At 50.8% G+C, this 20,861-nt stretch overlaps 1 protein-coding gene across 1 annotated transcript in view; it reads left to right on the forward strand.

The window, feature by feature from the left end:
* Positions 1 to 20,467, forward strand: part of LOC147090495 (voltage-gated potassium channel subunit beta-2-like) — a 75,672-nt gene extending 55,205 nt beyond the window's left edge. Inside the window, exons 11-15 of the mRNA XM_085977034.1 lie at positions 1,056 to 1,176; positions 3,881 to 3,975; positions 4,912 to 5,032; positions 11,475 to 11,563; positions 17,502 to 20,467. Of these exons, the coding sequence (XP_085833160.1) occupies positions 1,056 to 1,176; positions 3,881 to 3,975; positions 4,912 to 5,032; positions 11,475 to 11,563; positions 17,502 to 17,591 (516 nt within the window). The 3' untranslated portion in view covers positions 17,592 to 20,467. The remainder of the gene's footprint in view (positions 1 to 1,055; positions 1,177 to 3,880; positions 3,976 to 4,911; positions 5,033 to 11,474; positions 11,564 to 17,501) is intronic.
* Positions 20,468 to 20,861: the final 394 nt, after the last annotated feature.

Raw genomic sequence — 20,861 nt, forward strand, 5'->3', positions numbered from 1 at the left:
AATTGGAGGGAGAGGCAGGAATAAGGGATAGAATTGGAGGGAGGGGCAGGACTGAGGGATAGAATTGGAGGGAGGGGCAGGACTGAGGAATAGAATTGGAGGGAGAGGCAGGAATGAGGGATAGAATTGGAGGGGGGCAGGAATGAGGGATAGAATTGGAGGGAGGGGCAGGAATGAGGGATAGAATTGGAGGGAGGGGCAGGAACGAGGGATAGAATTGGAGGGAGGGGCAGGAATGTGGGATAGAATTGGAGGGAGGGGCAGGAACGTGGGATAGAATTGGAGGGAGGGCAGGAATGAGGGATAGAATTGGAGGGAGAGGCAGGAATGAGGGATAGAATTGGAGGGAGGGGCAGGAATGAGGAATAGAATTGGAGGGAGAGGCAGGAATGAGGGGTAGAATTGGAGGGAGGGGCAGGAACGTGGGATAGAATTGGAGGGAGGGGCAGGAACGAGGGATAGAATTGGAGGGAGGGGCAGGAATGAGGGATAGAATTGGAGGGAGGGGCAGGAACGAGGGATAGAATTGGAGGGAGAGGCAGGAATGAGGGATAGAATTGGAGGGGGGCAGGAATGAGCGATAGAATTGGAGGGAGGGGCAGGAATGAGGGATAGAATTGGAGGGAGGGGCAGGAATGAGGGATAGAATTGGAGGGAGGGGCAGGAACGTGGGATAGAATTGGAGGGAGGGGCAGGAATGAGGGATAGAATTGGAGGGAGAGGCAGGAATGAGGGATAGAATTGGAGGGAGGGGCAGGAATGAGGGATAGAATTGGAGGGAGAGGCAGGAATGAGGGATAGAATTGGAGGGAGGGGCAGGAACGAGGGATATAATTGGAGGGAGGGGCAGGAATGAGGGATAGAATTGGAGGGAGAGGCAGGAATGAGGGATAGAATTGGAGGGAGGGGCAGGAACGTGGGATAGAATTGGAGGGAGGGGCAGGAACGTGGGATAGAATTGGAGGGAGGGGCAGAACTAGTTGTACTGTTAAAGCGTTGTGACAGGATTCGTGCCCTATTGACTCATGTCCGCCCGCCATGTCTTCCCTCCTCAGGAGGCTTACTCTATAGCCCGACAGTTCAACCTGATCCCTCCATCGTGTGACCAGGCCGAGTATCACCTCTTCCATCGCGACAAGGTGGAGTCACAGCTTCCGGAGCTCTACCACAAGATCGGTGAGCGCTCGGGGCACCTTACTCATCTCAACACCTCAAACACACCTCAACCTCTCAGCCCTGCCTCAGTCACTAGCATTCTCGCCTCTGTCTCTGAAACTCTCTCCCTCCCTCGCTCTGCCTCGCTCTTCCTCTCTCTGCCTCCCTCTCCCTCTCTCTGCCTCGCTCTTCCTCTCTCTGCCTCGCTCTCCCTGCCTCGCTCTACCTCTCTCTGCCTCCCTCTCCCTGCCTCCCTCTCCCTCTCTCTGACTCCCTCTCCCTCTCTCTGCCTCGCTCTCCCTCTCTCTGCCTCGCTCTTCCTCTCTCTGCCTCGCTCTCCCTGCCTCGCTCTCCCTCTCTCTGCCTCGCTCTACCTCTCTCTGCCTCCCTCTCCCTCTCTCTGCCTCGCTCTCCCTCTCTCTGCCTCGCTCTCCCTCTCTCTGCCTCCCTCTCCCTCTCTCTGCCTCCCTCTCCCTCTCTCTGCCTCCCTCTCCCTCTCTCTGCCTCGCTCTCCCTCTCTCTGCCTCCCTCTCCCTCTCTCTGCCTCCCTCTCCCTCTCTCTGCCTCCCTCTCCCTCTCTCTGCCTCCCTCTCCCTCTCTCTGCCTCGCTCTCCCTCTCTCTGCCTCGCTCTCCCTCTCTCTGCCTCGCTCTACCTCTCTCTGCCTCCCTCTCCCTCTCTCTGCCTCGCTCTCCCTCTCTCTGCCTCACTCTTTCTCTCTCTGCCTTGCTCTACCTCTATTTGTCTCTCTCTCCTTCTCTCCTCCTCTCTCTCTGTCCCTCTGAGTCTGCCTCTCCCCCTCTCTCTCTCTCCCTCTCTCTGTCTGTGCTTGTGTCTGTCGCTCTCTCTGGTTCCACCATCCCTCCTCTCTCTCTCTCTCTCACTATCACCCCTTCCTCCTCCCTCCCTCTCTCTCTCTCTCTCTCGCTCTCACTATCACCCCTTCCTCCTCCCTCCCTCCCTCTCTCTCTCCCTCTCTCCCTCTCTCGTGCTCCCTACTATGTCTCTCCCTCCCTCTCTTTCTCCTCTCTCTCCCTCTCCGCCTCTCTCTCATAGAATCACAGAAATTTACAGCACAGAAGGAGGCCATTCGGCCCATCTTGTCCGTGCTGGCCGAGAAAGAGCTATCCACCCTAATCCCACTCTCCAGCACTTGGCCCGTAGCCTTGTAGGTTCTGGCACTTCACGTGCATATCCAAGTACTTTTTAGGGAAATTGAAATCTCCTACTAATACTGCTCTATTTTTGGATGTCTCAGAAAGTTGCCAACATATTTGCTCTTCTATCTCCCTCTGACTGTTCGGAGGTCTATAGTACACTCCCAGCAGTGTGATTGCCCCTTTTTTGTTTTTCAGTTCAATCCAAATGGCCTCATTGGATGATCCTTCTAAGATATCCTCCCTCCTCACAGCTGTCATTGATATTGCGACTCCCCCACCCCCACTCCATTTTAATCCCCCTCTCTATCTCGCCTGAAAACCCTGTAACCAGGATAGCTGAGCTGTCATTCCTGCCCGTCTTTCAGCTATGTCTCAGTAATAGCTATAGGGGGAGAAATTCAGTTTCGCCCCCATTTGGGGCGCAATTATCAGCCGGGCGCAAAGTTTAGCGCCTGGCGCTAATTATTGCCCCCGATTGCAAACTTGGCTTCTATCACCCCTGGAGGTGATTGGAGCGCTAAATCAGGCGCTACACACCTCTTAAGGAGCTAACGCCGAGGAGCGAGGCGCTACCTCAGAGCACTGGCGAAGCTCATGTGATGTCAGTCCGCAATGGAACACAGACACACTGGTGCCGGCCAGTTCTTAATGGGGAGGGTCGATCTTGCACTCCATCCACACCCTGCTCATTAAAGCCTTGAATCTCGGCCTGGAGAGACCTGTACATCAATTCTGCTGGAAAGAACAATGGAGGGACCCAGGGAAAGAGCTCAGAGTGCAGCCCCCACAGTCTCTTCTAAATCGATGCAAGGAAGGTCAAATCAAAATGAACCTGCAAAGTGCTGCTTAGTACCCAAAACTCCTTCACACAGCGTTGAATCTCTCCAGAAGTCTCCCTGTCTCAGAATGCGCGGTGCAAAAATGTCGCCAACTGAAAAAGGCACGAAGCGGCCGCCTTTAAATAGTGCTCCCCCAGTCCCTTCCCAACTACAAAATGCTCCCCTCAACCTGTCGTTGCTAGCGGCAGGCGGTAAGGCAGAGGGCGCCACTCAATATCCGGTCCGGTGCGCTACCGGGGCGTTGCACGCTCGACTGACATCACGATCTGCGGGCGCAAGAGATCGTGGCGGTAGTGTTTAGCGCCACCGCAAAATGTCTGGTCAATTTCGCGAGCGGAGCAAACATCACCGCACCCGGGCACCAGTTGCTTTGCGCCCCATTAACGCCCTCTTAGGGCGCTAACGAGAGGCGCAAAGCAACCGAAATTTTCCCCCATAATATCATCCTCCCACGTGTCTATCTGTGCCCTCAGCTCATCTGCTTTATTCCCCAGGCTCCTTGCGTTGAAGTATACACCATTTAGCACTGCCAAACTCCCTTGTCTATTTTCTAGCCTTTGTTTCCTCTGCCTTCCAAACTCGCTTACTCTCTCTCTCCCCCTCTCTCTGTTCTTCTCTCTATCTCTCCCTCTCACTCTCTCTCCCTGTTTCTCTCACTATCTCTTTCTCTATCCCTCTCTCTCTGTCTCAGATCAGTCCTAACGTTGTGCTCCGTGTCTCTCACCAGGTCTAGGAACGATTACATGGTCTCCACTGGCATGCGGTTTAATCACTGGAAAGTATGAAGACTGCATTCCGGAACGTTCCAGGGCTTCGTTGCAGGTAAGTTGCAGCGACAGCAAAATTTTATCACAAAACTCCCACTGATAGCTCAAAACTTCACCCAGTGTCAAGATCAAACAGGGTTAGATACAGAGTAAAGCTCCCTCTACACTGTCCCATCAAACACTCCCAGGACAGGTACAGCACGGGTTAGATACAGAGTAAAGCTCCCTCTACACTGTCCCATCAAACACTCCCAGGGCAGGTACAGCACGGGTTAGATATGGAGTAAAGCTCTCTCTACACTGTCCCGTCAAACACTCCCAGGGCAGGTACAGCACGGGTTAGATACAGAGTAAAGCTCCCTCTACACTGTCCCATCAAACACTCCCAGGGCAGGTACAGCACGGGTTAGATACAGAGTAAAGCTCCCTCTACACTGTCCCATCAAACACTCCCAGGGCAGGTACAGCACAGGTTAGATACAGAGTAAAGCTCCCTCTACAGTGTCCCATCAAACACTCCCAGGGCAGGTACAGCACGGGTTAGATACAGAGTAAAGCTCCCTCTACACTGTCCCATCAAACACTCCCAGGGCAGGTACAGCACGGGTTAGATACAGAGTAAATCTCCCTCTACACTGTCCCATCAAACACTCCCAGGGCAAGTACAGCACAGTTTAGATACAGAGTAAAAGTCTCTGTCCCAACAATGTGCCTCACCTCCAGTTTCTAAAAGTCTCCACTTACTGGATCAGTCTACTTACTCATTTCCCAGATAATACAACATGCCCTCCTTCAATTAGGGCCTGTAGAATGAGGCTAGACCAGCTCACGTGTGACCCTTCCCACCACTTTCATCCCATCAGTCTGGGCTGGACTGGAACCAAGATTGAGAGGTGAAAGGTCAGAGTGCAGTCCCGCCTTCCTGTCAGTGCCCCTTACATCCAGCCCGCGTGCCACTTCCGAGTCTGATCAAGCTTGCCTTCACCCGCAGGGCTACGAGTGGCTGAAGGACAAGATTACGAGTGAGGAAGGCCAGGCACAGCAGGCCATGATCAAGGAACTGCAGCCCATCGCCGAGAAGATGTCCTGCACCCTTCCTCAGCTGGCGATCGGTGAGCTTGCGTCCTCTCCAGGGGCTGTTAATCAACGGGAGAGACCGTCAATGGGGCATGGGCGGGGTGGGGGGGGAAGCGGGGATGGGGGGAGTTGGCAGCCTGCATTTTCACAGCGCGGCAACCCAACAAAACCAACAACCCAAATCACTAGGCCAAGCCACGGCCTCCTCGTGCCATGGGTGGGAGCATTAGCTGGTTAAAGCCCGGCCCACGGTGCACTTGGCAGCTTAACAAGCCTTGGGCCTAAGCTCTCTGGGCTTGACGCAATTGGGGGCGTATGCCGCTGAGGGGCAGCATTGTGGGAGCACCTTCGCCACACGGGACTGCAGCAGTTGAAGAAGGCGGCCCGCCACCATCTTCCCAAGGGACAGGCAATAAATGCCGGCCTTGCCAGCGACGCCCACATCCCGAGGATGAATCGCTAAACCGCCCAGCAATGGAGAGTGACCGTCGGTTCAAATTCAGCTGTTCCTCCCGCACGAGTTACTCGGGAACTACGCTGGTCATCCAGAATCCCCGTTGAGGGCAGGAGTCCGGGAAATCGGAAGGCGTAAACAGAAGGGGAACAGAGCGTTCTCGCACATCAGCTCCATCTGCTGCCGGATGGCAACACCGGCTGCCAGCTCGCCGACGAGCATCCGTTTCCGGCGGACACAGTGTCACGTCCCACACCTGATGTGCTGCCTCTGTACCAAGTGCGTTACCTTGGTGTCAGCTATGGCTCAGTGGGCGGCACTCTCTCTCGCCTCTGAGTCAGACGGTCGTGGGTTCAAGTCCCACTCCAGAGACTCGAGCACATAATCCAGGCCAACACTCCCAGTGCTGTGCTGAGGGAGTGCCGCACTGTCAGAGGTGCCGTCTTTCGGATGAGACGTTAAACCGAGGCCGCGTCTGCTCTCTCAGGTGGATGTAAAAGATCCCACGGCCACTATTGGAAGAAGAGCAGGGGGGAGTTCTCCCCGGCGTCCTGGGGCCAATATTTATCCCTCAACCAACATCACTTAAAAACAGATTATCTGGTAATCATCACATTGCTGTTTGTGGGAGCTTGCTGTGCGCAAATTGACTGCCGCATTTCCCACATTACAACAGTGACTACACTTCAAAGTACTTCATTGGCTGTGAAGCGCTGTGGGACGTCCTGATGCCCATTTGTATGCGAATCCTGCTGAAACTCGATGGCCTATCTGCTGTGTGCTCACCAGCTTCCTAAGGGTTTTATTGTATAACCCACTGGCACAGCCCAGACCCACCACCAGCTGCCAGAACCGAAAGAGATCGCTCGGCCGATCCCCAAGGGGACAAATTCCTACCTCAAGAAATAAGCACCTACTCCAAACCAGTTCCCAACAGGAACCCTCACTCTATCACCTCAACCACCTGTGTAACCTCACCCCCTGGGTAAGAGATGGCCCTGTATCTGGTAGCTAATACATCTGGCCTAGTTCAAAGAATTGTACGAGTCTACAGATTCACAAAGTTGGTCATTTGGGATTCTATACAATGGGAGTGAATGGGAAGGGGTTTGATCCATTGGGATTCTGTACTGTGGGAGTGAATGGGAAGCGGTTTGGTCCATTGGGATTCTGTACAGTGGGAGTGAATGGGAAGGGGTTTGGTCCATTGGGATTCTGTACAGTGGGAGTGAATGGGAAGGGGTTTGATCCATTGGGATTCTATCAATGGGAGTGAATGGGAAGGGGTTTGGTCTATTGGGATTCTATACAATGGGAGTGAATGGGAAGGGGTTTGGTCCATTGGGATTCTGTACAATGGGAGTGAATGGGAAGGGGTATGGTCCATTGGGATTCTATACAATGGGAGTGAATGGGAAGGGGTTTGGTCCATTGGGATTCTGTACAGTGGGAGTGAATGGGAAGGGGTTTGGTCCATTGGGATTCTATACAATGGGAGTGAATGGGAAGGAGTTTGGTCCATTGGGATTCTATACAATGGGAGTGAATGGGAAGGAGTTTGGTCCATTGGGATTCTGTACAGTGGGAGTGAATGGGAAGGGGTTTGGTCCATTGGGCTTCTGTAAAGTGGGAGTGAATGGGAAGGGGTTTGGTCCATTGGGATTCTGTACAATGGGAGTGAATGGGAAGGGGTTTGGTCCATTGGGATTCTGTACAGTGGGAGTGAATGGGAAGGGGTTTGGTCCATTGGGATTCTGTACAATGGGAGTGAATGGGAAGGGGTTTGGTCCATTGGGATTCTGTACAGTGGGAGTGAATGGGAAGGGGTTTGGTCCATTGGGATTCTATACTGTGGGAGTGAATGGGAAGGGGTTTGATCCATTGGGATTCTGTACTGTGGGAGTGAATGGGAAGGGGTTTGGTCCATTGGGATTCTGTACAGTGGGAGTGAATGGGAAGGGGTTTGGTCCATTGGGATTCTGTACAGTGGGAGTGAATGGGAAGGGGTTTGGTCCATTGGGATTCTATCAATGGGAGTGAATGGGAAGGGGTTTGGTCCATTGGGATTCTGTACAATGGGAGTGAATGGGAAGGGGTTTGGTCCATTGGGATTCTATACAATGGGAGTGAATGGGAAGGGGTTTGGTCCATTGGGATTCTGTACAGTGGGAGTGAATGGGAAGGGGTTTGGTCCATTGGGATTCTATACAATGGGAGTGAATGGGAAGGGGATTGGTCCATTGGGATTCTGTACAGTGGGAGTGAATGGGAAGGGGTTTGGTCCATTGGGATTCTGTACAGTGGGAGTGAATGGGAAGGGGTTTGGTCCATTGGGATTCTGTACAATGGGCGTGAATGGGAAGGGGTTTGGTCCATTGGGATACTGTACAATGGAAGTGAATGGGAAGGGGTTTGGTCCATTGGGATTCTGTACAATGGGAGTGAATGGGAAGGGGTTTGGTCCATTGGGATTCTGTACAGTGTGAGTGAATGGGAAGGGGTTTGGTCCATTGGGATTCTATCAATGGGAGTGAATGGGAAGGGGTTTGGTCCATTGGGATTCTATCAATGGGAGTGAATGGGAAGGGGTTTGGTCTATTGGGATTCTATACAGTGGCAGTGAATGGGAAGGGGTTTGGTCTATTGGGATTCTATACAATGGGAGTGAATGGGAAGGGGTTTGGTCCATTGGGATTCTGTACAATGGGAGTGAATGGGAAGGGGTTTGGTCCATTGGGATTCTGTACAATGGGAGTGAATGGGAAGGGGTTTGGTCCATTGGGATTCTATACAATGGGAGTGAATGGGAAGGGGTTTGGTCCATTGGGATTCTGTACAGTGGGAGTGAATGGGAAGGGGTTTGGTCCATTGGGATTCTGTACAATGGGCGTGAATGGGAAGGGGTTTGGTCCATTGGGATTCTGTACAATGGAAGCGAATGGGAAGGGGTTTGGTCCATTGGGATTCTGTACAATGGGAGTGAATGGGAAGGGGTTTGGTCCATTGGGATTCTGTACAGTGGGAGTGAATGGGAAGGGGTTTGGTCCATTGGGATTCTGTACATTGGGAGTGAATGGGAAGGGGTTTGGTCCATTGGGATTCTGTACAATGGGAGTGAATGGGAAGGGGTTTGGTCCATTGGGATTCTGTACAATGGGAGTGAATGGGAAGGGGTTTGGTCCATTGGGATTCTGTACAATGGGAGTGAATGGGAAGGGGTTTGGTCCATTGGGATTCTGTACAATGGGAGTGAATGGGAAGGGGTTTGGTCCATTGGGATTCTGTACAGTGGGAGTGAATGGGAAGGGGTTTGGTCCATTGGGATTCTGTACAATGGGAGTGAATGGGAAGGGGTTTGGTCCATTGGGATTCTGTACATTGGGAGTGAATGGGAAGGGGTTTGGTCCATTGGGATTCTGTACAATGGGAGTGAATGGGAAGGGGTTTGGTCCATTGGGATTCTGTACAATGGGCGTGAATGGGAAGGGGTTTGGTCCATTGGGATTCTGTACAATGGGAGTGAATGGGAAGGGGTTTGGTCCATTGGGCTTCTGTACAGTGGGAGTGAATGGGAAGGGGTTTGGTCCATTGGGATTCTGTACAATGGGAGTGAATGGGAAGGGGTTTGGTCCATTGGGATTCTGTACAATGGGAGTGAATGGGAAGGGGTTTGGTCCATTGGGATTCAGTACAATGGGAGTGAATGGGAAGGGGTTTGATCCATTGGGATTCTGTACAGTGGGAATGAATGGGAAGGGGTTTGGTCCATTGGGGTTTTATACAATGGGAGTGAATGGGAAGGGGTTTGGTCCATTGGGATTCTGTACAATGGGTGTGAATGGGAAGGGGTTTGGTCCATTGGGATTCTGTACAATGGGAGTGAATGGGAAGGGGTTTGGTCCATTGGGATTCTGTACAATGGGAGTGAATGGGAAGGGGTTTGGTCCATTGGGATTCAGTACAATGGGAGTGAATGGGAAGGGGTTTGATCCATTGGGATTCTGTACAGTGGGAATGAATGGGAAGGGGTTTGGTCCATTGGGGTTTTATACAATGGGAGTGAATGGGAAGGGGTTTGGTCCATTGGGATTCTGTACAATGGGTGTGAATGGGAAGGGGTTTGATCCATTGGGATTCAGTACAATGGGTGTGAATGGGAAGGGGTTTGGTCCATTGGGATTCTGTACAGTGGGAATGAATGGGAAGGGGTTTGGTCCATTGGGATTCTGTACAATGGGAGTGAATGGGAAGGGGTTTGGTCCATTGGGATTCTGTACAGTGGGAGTGAATGGGAAGGGGTTTGGTCCATTGGGATTCTGTACTGTGGGAGTGAATGGGAAGGGGTTTGGTCCATTGGGATTCTGTACAATGGGAGTGAATGGGAAGGGGTTTGGTCCACTGGGATTCTGTACATTGGGAGTGAATGGGATAGGGTTTGGTCCATTGGGATTCTGTACAGTGGGAGTGAATGGGAAGGGGTTTGGTCCATTGGGATTCTGTACAATGGGAGTGAATGGGAAGGGGTTTGGTCCATTGGGATTCTGTACAATGGGAGTGAATGGGAAGGGGTTTGGTCCATTGGGATTCTGTACATTGGGAGTGAATGGGAAGGGGTTTGGTCCATTGGGATTCTGTACAGTGGGAGTGAATGGGGAGGGGTTTGGTCCATTGGGATTCTGTACATTGGGAGTGAATGGGAAGGGGTTTGGTCCATTGGGATTCTGTACAATGGGAGTGAATGGGAAGGGGTTTGGTCCATTGGGATTCTGTACAATGGGAGTGAATGGGAAGGGGTTTGGTCCATTGGGATTCTGTACATTGGGAGTGAATGGGAAGGGGTTTGGTCCATTGGGATTCTGTACAGTGGGAGTGAATGGGAAGGGGTTTGGTCCATTGGGATTCTGTACAGTGGGAATGAATGGGAAGGGGTTTGGTCCATTGGGATTCTGTGCAATGGGAGTGAATGGGAAGGGGTTTGGTCCATTGGGATTCTGTACAGTGGGAGTGAATAGGAAGGGGTTTGGTCCATTGGGATTCTGTACAGTGGGAGTGAATGGGAAGGGGTTTGGTCCATTGGGATTCTGTACAATGGGAGTGAATGGGAAGGGGTTTGGTCCATTGGGATTCTGTACAATGGGAATGAATGAGAAGGTGTTTGATCCATTGGGAATCTGTACAGTGGGAATGAATGGGAAGGGGTTTGGTCCATTGGGATTCTGTACAATGGGAGTGAATGGGAAGGGGTTTGGTCCATTGGGATTCTGTACAATGGGAGTGAATGGGAAGGGGTTTGGTCCATTGGGATTCTGTACAATGGGAGTGAATGAAGGGGTTTGGTCCATTGGGATTCTGTACAGTGGGAGTGAATGGGAAGGGGTTTGGTCCATTGGGATTCTGTACAATGGGAGTGAATGGGAAGGGGTTTGGTCCATTGGGATTCTGTACAGTGGGAGTGAATGGGAAGGGGTTTGGTCCATTGGGATTCTGTACAGTGGGAATGAATGGGAAGGGGTTTGGTCCATTGGGATTCTGTGCAATGGGAGTGAATGGGAAGGGGTTTGGTCCATTGGGATTCTGTACAGTGGGAGTGAATAGGAAGGGGTTTGGTCCATTGGGATTCTGTACAATGGGAGTGAATGGGAAGGGGTTTGGTCCATTGGGATTCTGTACAATGGGAGTGAATGGGAAGGGGTTTGGTCCATTGGGATTCTGTACAATGGGAGTGAATGGAAAGGGGTTTGGTCCATTGGGATTGTGTACAATGGGAGTGAATGGGAAGGGGTTTGGTCCATTGGGATTCTGTACAGTGGGAGTGAATGGGAAGGGGTTTGGTCCATTGGGATTCTATACAATGGGAGTGAATGGGAAGGGTTGTGCCATTGAGATTATATATTTTAGTCAGTTCTGAATTGACTAATATGCTGCCCAGCCGAACCTTCTAAACAAAGACCCTGTGGTTGAAGACAGAGTTTTTCTTAATTGATTGGGTATTGAGATCTTCGCTCTTTGTGTCTCCCCCTCAGCCTGGTGCCTGCGTAATGATTCAGTTAGCTCAGTCCTGCTCGGAGTGTCGGACACGGTGCAACTGCACGAGAACCTTGGCGCCATTCAGGTGGGTGTCGCTTACTGATGACAGCATCAAAGTCTATAATCACATGTCCATGGGCCTATTTAGTTCCACTGCCTACCAGGGCCACGGTCTTGTCACCTTGGCAGCTGTCAGCAAGCCTCTGTTCGTATCCTGAGGGGTTATGTTTCTCAGGTGGTTGTACGGACAAGCTGTAGAATATTTGTAGAGTACAATCTCACTCACACATCAACCCTGTGCTCGCTGACCTACATTGGCTTCCGGTCCGGCAACGCCTCCATTTTTAAAATTCTCATCCTTGTTTTCAAATCCCTCCATGGCCTCGACCCCCTCCCTATCTCTGTAACCTCCTCCATAAGAACATAAGAAATAGGAGCAGGAGTTGGCCATACGGCCCCTCGAGCCTGCTCCGCCATTCAATAAGATCATGGCTGATTTTCGGCCTGAACTTCACCTTCCCGCCCAATCCCCGTATCCCTTGATTCCCCTAGAGTCCAAAAATCTATCTGTCTCAGCCTTGAATATACTCAACGACTCAGCATCCACAGCCCTCTGAGGCAGAGAATTCCAAAGATTCACAACCCTCTGAGTGAAGAAATTCCTCCTCATCTCAGTCTTAAATGGCCGACCCCTTATCCTGAGACTGTGACCCCTAGTTCCAGACACTCCAGCCAGGGGAAACAACCCTGTCAGTCCCCCTGAGAATCTTTTACGTTTCAATGAGATCGCCTCTCATTCTTCTAAACTCCAGAGAGTATCGGCTCAGTCTACACAATCTCTCCTCATAGGACAACCCTCTCCTCCCAGGAATCAATCTAGTGAACCTTCGTTGCACCGCCTCCAAGGCAGGTATATCCTTCCTCAGATCAGGAGACCAAAACTGTGCACAGTACTCCAGGTGTGGTCTCACCAAGGCCCTGTACAATTGTAGCAAGACTTCCTCACTCTTATACTCCAACCCCCTTGCAATAAAGGTCAACAGGCCATTTGCCTTCCTAATTGCTTGCTGTACCTGCAGGCTCACTCTCCGTGTTTCCTGCACGAGGACACCCAAATCTCTCTGAACATTTAATAGTGTCTCACCATTTAAAAAATATTCTGTTTTTCTATTCTTCCTGCCAAAGTGAATAACCTCACATTTCCTCACATTATACTCCATCTGCCACCTTATTGCCCGCTCACTTAACCTGTCTATATCCCTTTGCAGGCTCGTTGTATCCTCCTCACAGCTTATTTTCCCACCTAGCTTTGTATCATCAGCAAACATGGATACATTGCACTCGGTCCCTTCATCCAAGTCATTGATGTAGATTGTGAATAGCTGAGGCCCAAGCACTGATCCTTGCGGCACCCCACTAGTTACAGCCTGCCAACCGGAAAATGACCCCTTTACCCCTACTCTCTGTTTTCTGTCCGTTAACCGATCCTCTATCCATGCTAATATATTACCCCCCAACCCCATGAGCCCTTATCTTGCGTAGCAACCTTTTATGTGGCGCCTTATTGAATGCCTTTTGGAAATCCAAATATACTACATCCACTGGTTCCTCTTTATCTACCCCAGCCCTACAACCCTCCGAGATCTCTGCGCTCCTCCAATTCTGGCCGATTCTGCAAACCCCGATTTCCATCGCTCCACCATTGGCGGCCCTGCCTTCGGCTGCCTGGGCCCAAACTCTGGAATTCCCTCCCTAAACCTGTCCGCCTCTCTTTCCTCCTTTAAGGCGCTCCTTAAACCTCTTTGACCAAGCTTTTGGTCAATAGTCCTAACATCTCCTTATGTGGCTCAATGTAAAATTTTGTCTGATAATCGCTCCTGTGAAGCACCCTGGGACGTTTTACTACGTTAAAGGCGCTATAGAAATGCAAGATGCTGCTTTATGTAACATCAGATGAGCATTTCCATTGGGTGGCACCTTGGGTTAGAGGTTTTCGCCTTTCAGGCCTAGTTTTAAGTGCAACACAGACAAAAATATAAAGTCCTTTTTCACCTGGCCATGCGGGTCCTACATGAAATGAGTTTTGGAGTCTCCGCCCAGTTCCCATATTGGGCATTGGGCCCTCAGCAATTCAATCACCACTCAGTCCTCATTCTCACTCACAGAGGCCACAGAATGACCGGTGTAGGAAATGGAAAAGTGGCAAATGGTTGCAGGAGAGGGGGCAGTCTGCTGAGGCTGGAACACAATATTGGGACAGTGTAGAGGGAGCTTTACTCTGTTTCTAACCCGTGCTGTACATGCCCTGGGAGTGTTTGATGGGACAGTGTAGAGAGAGCTTTACTCTGTATCTAACCCGTGCTGTACCTGCCCTGGGAGTGTTTGATGGGACAGTGTAGAGTGAGCTTTACTCTGTATCTAACCCATGATGTACCTGCCCTGGGAGTGTTTGATGGGACACTGTAGATGGAGCTTTACTCTGTATCTAACCCGTGCTGTACCTGCCCTGGGAGTGTTTGATGGGACAGTGTAGAGGGAGCTTTACTCTGTATCTAACCCGTGCTGTACCTGCCCTGGGAGTGTTTGATGGGACAGTGCAGAGTGAGCTTTACTCTGTATCTAACCCATGATGTACCTGCCCTGGGAGTGTTTGATGGGACACTGTAGATGGAGCTTTACTCTGTATCTAACCCATGCTGTACCTGCCCTGGGAGTGTTTGAGGGGACAGTGTAGAGGGAGCTTTACTCTGTATCTAACCCATGCTGTACCTGCCCTGGGAGTGTTTGATGGGACAGTGTAGAGGGAGCTTTACTCTGTATCTAACCCGTGCTGTACCTGCCCTGGGAGTGTTTGATGGGACACTGTAGATGGAGCTTTACTCTGTATCTAACCCGTGCTGTACCTGCCCTGGGAGTGTTTGATGGGACAGTGTAGAGGGAGCTTTACTCTGTATCTAACCCGTGCTGTACCTGCCCTGGGAGTGTTTGATGGGACAGTGTAGAGTGAGCTTTACTCTGTATCTAACCCATGATGTACCTGCCCTGGGAGTGTTTGATGGGACACTGTAGATGGAGCTTTACTCTGTATCTAACCCATGCTGTACCTGCCCTGGGAGTGTTTGAGGGGACAGTGTAGAGGGAGCTTTACTCTGTATCTAACCCATGCTGTACCTGCCCTGGGAGTGTTTGATGGGACAGTGTAGAGGGAGCTTTACTCTGTATCTAACCCGTGCTGTACCTGCCCTGGGAGTGTTTGATGGGACACTGTAGATGGAGCTTTACTCTGTATCTAACCCATGCTGTACCTGCCCTGGGAGTGTTTGATGGGGCAGTGTAGAGGGAGCTTTACTCTGTATCTAACCCATGCTGTACCTGCCCTGGGAGTGTTTGATGGGACAGTGTAGAGGGAGCTTTACTCTGTACCTAACCCGTGCTGTACCTGCCCTGGGAGTGTTTGATGGGACAGTGTAGAGGGAGCTTTACTCTGTATCTAACCCATGCAGTACCTGCCCCTGAGAGTGTTTGATGGGACAGTATAGAGGGAGTTTTGCTCTGTGTCTAACCCGTGCTGTACCTTTCCTGGGAGTGTTTGATGGGACAGTGTAGAGGGAGCTTTACTCTGTATCTAACCTGTGATGTACCTGTCCTGGGAGTGTTTGATGGGACAGTGTGGAGCGAGCTTTACTCTGTAGCTAACCCGTGCTGTACTTGCCCTGGGAGTGTTTGATGGGACAGTGTAGAGGGAGCTTTACTCTGTATCTAACCCGTGCTGTACCTGCCCTGGGAGTGTTTGATGGGACAGTGTAGAGGGAGCTTTACTCTGTATCTAACCCGTGCTGTACCTGCCCTGGGAGTGTTTGATGGGACAGTGTAGAGTGAGCTTTACTCTGTATCTAACCCATGATGTACCTGCCCTGGGAGTGTTTGATGGGACACTGTAGATGGAGCTTTACCCTGTATCTAACCCATGCTGTACCTGCCCTGGGAGTGTTTGAGGGGACAGTGTAGAGGGAGCTTTACTCTGTATCTAACCCATGCTGTACCTGCCCTGGGAGTGTTTGATGGGACAGTGTAGAGGGAGCTTTACTCTGTATCTAACCCGTGCTGTACCTGCCCTGGGAGTGTTTGATGGGACACTGTAGATGGAGCTTTACTCTGTATCTAACCCATGCTGTACTTGCCCTGGGAGTGTTTGATGGGGCAGTGTAGAGGGAGCTTTACTCTGTATCTAACCCATGCTGTACCTGCCCTGGGAGTGTTTGATGGGACAGTGTAGAGGGAGCTTTATTCTGTATCTAACCCGTGCTGTACCTGCCCTGGGAGTGTTTGACGGGACAGTGTAGAGGGAGCTTTACTCTGTATCTAACCCATGCTGTACCTGCCCCTGAGAGTGTTTGATGGGACAGTATAGAGGGAGTTTTACTCTGTGTCTAACCCGTGCTGTACCTGTCCTGGGAGTGTTTGATGGGACAGTGTAGAGGGAGCTTTACTCTGTATCTAACCTGTGATGTACCTGTCCTGGGAGTGTTTGATGGGACAGTGTAGAGGGAGCTTTACTCTGTATCTAACCCGTGCTGTACCTGCCCTGGGAGTGTTTGATGGGACAGTGTAGAGGGAGCTTTACTCTGTATCTAACCCATGCTGTATCTGCCCTGGGAGTGTTTGAGGGACAGTGTAGAGGGAGCTTTACTCTGTATCTAACCCATGCTGTACCTGCCCTGGGAGTGTTTGATGGGACAGTGTAGAGGGAGCTTTACTCTGTATCTAACCCATGCTGTACCTGCCCCTGAGAGTGTTTGATGGGACAGTATAGAGGGAGTTTTACTCTGTGTCTAACCCGTGCTGTACCTGTCCTGGGAGTGTTTGATGGGACAGTGTAGAGGGAGCTTTACTCTGTATCTAACCTGTGATGTACCTCCCCTGGGAGTGTTTGGTGGGACAGTGTAGAGGGAGCTTTACTCTGCATGTAACCCGTGCTGTACCTGCCCTGGGAGTGTTTGATGGGACAGTGTAGAGGGAGCTTTACTCTGTATCTAACCCGTGCTGTACCTGCCCTGGGAGTGTTTGATGGGACAGTGTAGAGGGAGCTTTACTCTGTATCTAACCCGTGCTGTACCTGCCCTGGGAGTGTTTGATGGGACAGTGTAGATGGAGCTTTACTCTGTATCTAACCCATGCTATACCTGCCCTGGGAGTGTTTGATGGGACAGTGTAGATGGAGCTTTACTCTGTATCTAACCCGTGCTGTACCTGCCCTGGGAGTGTTTGATGGGACAGTTTAGAGGGAGCTTTACTCTGTATCTAACCCATGCTGTACCTACCCTGGGAGTGTTTGATGGGACAGTGTAGAGGGAGCTTTACTCTGTATCTAACCCGTGCTGTACCTGCCCTGGGAGTGTTCGATGATGACGCTGGGTACTTGAAATGGAAAGAGTTCCATTTACCAGCACTAACGTCTCACATATTGATTAGAATGGGCCTTTTTCTCTGGAATGTAGAAAAATGAGATGTTAGGAACATGGGAACAGGAGGAGGCCATTCAGCCCCTCGAGCCTGTTCCGCCATTCAATGAGATCATGGCTGTTCTGCGACCTTACTCCATATACCCGCGTTTGGCCCCATATCACAGTGAAACATGTACAATTCTTAGAGGACTTGACAGGGTAGATGCTGAGAGGTTGTTTCCCCTGGCTGGAGAGTCTAGAACTAGGGGGCACAGTCTCAGAGGTCGGCCATTTAAGACCGTGATGAGGAGGAATTTCTTCACTCAGAGGGTTGTGAATCTTTGGAATTCTCTACCCCAGAGGGCTGTGGAGGCTGAGTCGTTGAGTATATTCAAGGCTGAGATCGATAGATTTTTGGAATCAAGGGATATGGGGATCGGGCGGGAAAGTGGAGTTGAGGTCGAAGATCAGCCATGATCTTGTTGAATGGCGGAGCAGGCTCGAGGGGCCGAACGGTTGGTGTTCCAGATCTCCTGACACGCTAACATTCCTTCATACTTTCTTCCTTTCTCCTCCCAGATTCTTCCTCAGATGACTCCGCAGATTATCAGCGAGATCGACGCTATCTTGGGAAATAAGCCCGGCGGCAGGAGAGACTCCAAGGCCTAGAGAGAAGGCCTGGGTCTGGGGAGGCCCTTCCAACCATCTCCAACCTTCTACCATGACCTGCACATCCTTCTTGCCCGACCTCTTGGTTCTCTGGTAGCTCAGCAGACCCATGTGACCAGTGTCCACTCCTGTTACTTGGTTCTGCTGATGCTGCTTCCCAGTGACTAGCTGCCGGTTCTAGTACCCCAGCAGCACAATGGGTGAATTCCTGGTTCCTCTGCATCTCTTACCACCATGAGCGTCATGGGTACATAGGCGTCAGCGCCAACTGCAGTTTAACTACAATAGACGCGGGTGCCTATTTTGGTACGGTGGGTGGGGGGAAGGGGTGTGGAAGGGTTATCAAAGCACCATGTGCTTGGGCGGAGTCTACCATCCAATACATCGTCAATGTTGAACATCGAAACCGCCTTGTTTTAAAATTCTCATCCTTGTTTTCAAATCCCTCCATGGCCTCGCCCCCCTCCCTATCTCTGTAACCTCCTCCAACCCTCACCGGTCTCTGCGCTCCTCCAATTCTGCCCTCTTGAGCATCCCCGATTTCCATCGCTGCACCACTGGCGGCCGTGCCTTCAGCTGCCCGGGCCCCAAGCTCTGGAATTCCCTCCCTAAATCTCTCCGCCTCGGTCTCCTCTCCTTTAAGATGCTCCTTAAAACCTACCTCTTTGACCAAGCTTTTGGTCACCTGTCCTAATGGCCCAGAAATTCGGGTCGGGGGCTTCCCGCGGGTGTAAGCCCCCGATCTGCACTTACCTAGCGCGCCGGCCGTTGAGCTGTAGGGCCCTGTGGAATTCCGATCCGGGGCCTGGTCCAGCAGCCGGCGTGCAGTGCTTGCGTATCCCAGGGGCGCAGTTAGTTCGATGCGTCCCCTGCGATCACGTGGGCCATGGGTAGCCAATCGGAGCAGGGAATGCTCCATTCATAAGTCTGACAGGAAGAGCTGTCAAGACTTATAAATACTACGGCCCCAAAACTGCACTAAACATTCAAATAAATTTTTTTTTAAAACATCACTTTTTTAAATAAACTATAAATTACATGAAATAACTATTTTAAACAATAATTTAAATTTTTGAAAAAAATAATTTTATATTCTAACGGGGCTAAAAATAAACTTACCTTGCTTTAAAGTATTTAAAAATAATAAACCTGTGGAAAAAATGTTTTAATTTTAATTAATTCACCACTTACCTTGTAAAAAGCAGGCCTTACGCCTACTTTTTACATTTCTAAATCCTGCAGGCTTACCCTCGCGTGAAAACCTGTAAAAAAAAACATAAGTTTGATGCATACGCGCAGACTCCCCCGCGCACGTGTTTGACCTCTGAACCTCTTCATTCAGGGGAACGGAAGTGCCGGTTTCCCGCGCATGCACAGTGCATGCAGGAAACCGGCTCTTCCGTCGGGCCTACGTGTGAGTACCCCATGCGTACTCACCAGTGGAGAGCCGAATTTCTGGGCCATTATCTCCTTATGTGGCTCGGTGTCAATTTTCTGTCTGATAATCGCTCCTGTTACAGGCGTTGTATAAATACAAGTTGTTGTTGCCTATGTGATGATTTATAATGGAAATCCTGTATGTAAACAGTTCCCTGTAACAGTGTAGTTGCAATCTGAGGCCAGTGGGTGGCGTTGTGAGCAATGTTCCCTGTAATTTTTGGGGGGGAGCTGTACGGGCCATTCTAAATACCACGGTTATTGCATTGAAAAGTCGGCAAGCCGGCTGCATGGGATCCCTGGAGGCAGCTTAAAGGGAGCGTTGGTTGTGAGGTGACTTTCTCTCCCAACCCCCTCACCATCTTGGATGTACAGCCAGCTTTGGGCGCGACACCACGGCCAATTTATTTTGAACAGGCCCGAGGCTGTGCCCAGGTGCCAGCTTGTCACTTTTGTGAAACGCCTCAATCTGCGGATGATCCACTGGTCGAGACTCAATCTATTCGTCACCCCTGGCTTTGTGATTGGATCAGTGTGGAATATTTCCCCTCCTCCTCCCCCCCGCCCACCCCCCATGGCCGCCCAACCCGTTATCTCAGCACGTAGCATTTTTAAAACCTCATCCAACCCCCCGATACCACAGTTGACCCACTGAGCCCGGTTCGCCCTGTTTATTCTACAAGTCGGACTCGACAGCCCTGAAACAAAGGCAGGTTATCCTGATCTGCCTATGGGCCGATATTTATCCCTCAACCAACAGATGCTCTGGTCATTATCACGTAGAATAATGTCGCACGTTACAGCACCGAAACAGGCCATTCGGCCCAAGTGGTCCGTGCCGGTGTTTATGCTCCACACGAGCCTCCTCCCACCCCTACTTCATCTCACCCTAGCATCCTAATCTTCTATTCCTTTCTCCCTCGTGTGTTTATCGAGCTTCCCCTTAAATGTATCTCTGCGATTCGCCTCAACCACTCCCTGTGGTAGCGAGTTCCACATTCTCACCACTCTCTGGGTAAAGAAGTTTCTCCTGAATTCCCCATTGGATTTATTAGTGACGATCTTATATCGATGGCCCCTAGTTCTGGTCTCCCCCACAAGTGGAAACATCTCTAGGTCGACCCTAACGAACCCCGTCATAATTTTAAAGACCTCTATCAGGTCACCCCCTCAGTCTTCTCTCTTCTAGAGTCCCCACAGCCTGTTCAGTCCTTATTGATAGTTATAAACCTCTCAGTTCTCGTTTCATCCTTGTGAATCTTTGTTGCATTTCCTCCACTGCTTCTATATCTTTTGTAATGTCACATTATCTGTGGGCGCTTGCTGTGCGCAAATTGGCTGCCGCATTTCCTGCAGTGATTACACTTCAGAAAAAGTACTTCGTTGGCTGTAAAGTCTTGAGGTTGTGAAATGTGCTACATAAATCTTTCTTTCATTTAGGTAATTGCCTCCTGCAGCTTTTCCCTGCCGTTAACTACCGGGTAAAGCACATTACCCCTCAGGGTACTGTAGGTAGAGGGATCTGCAGCCTAGACAGCGCCATCTAGTGGTGGGAGTGCGCAGTCGCAGGCGCGACGTGTGTCACAGAACGGTGTCGCCCAAATAAGGAGTGCGTGACGCTAGCGATCGAACCCCTTCGTAATTTTAAAGACCTCCATCAGGTCACCCCCTCAGCCTTCTCTTTTCTAGAGAAAAGAGCCCCAGCCTGTTCAATCTTTCCTGATCGTTAGAACCTCTCAGTTCTGGTATCATTGTAAATCTTTTTGGCACTTTCTTCAGTGTCTCTATATCCTTTTGTGTAACATGGTGACTAGAATTGTGCACAGGTCTCCC

The sequence above is a fragment of the Somniosus microcephalus genome, unplaced genomic scaffold, assembly GCF_052327205.1.
Source record: "Somniosus microcephalus isolate GS21.2 unplaced genomic scaffold, FLI_Smic_1.0 unresolved_chr4, whole genome shotgun sequence".
Classification (NCBI taxonomy): Eukaryota; Metazoa; Chordata; class Chondrichthyes; order Squaliformes; family Somniosidae; genus Somniosus; species Somniosus microcephalus.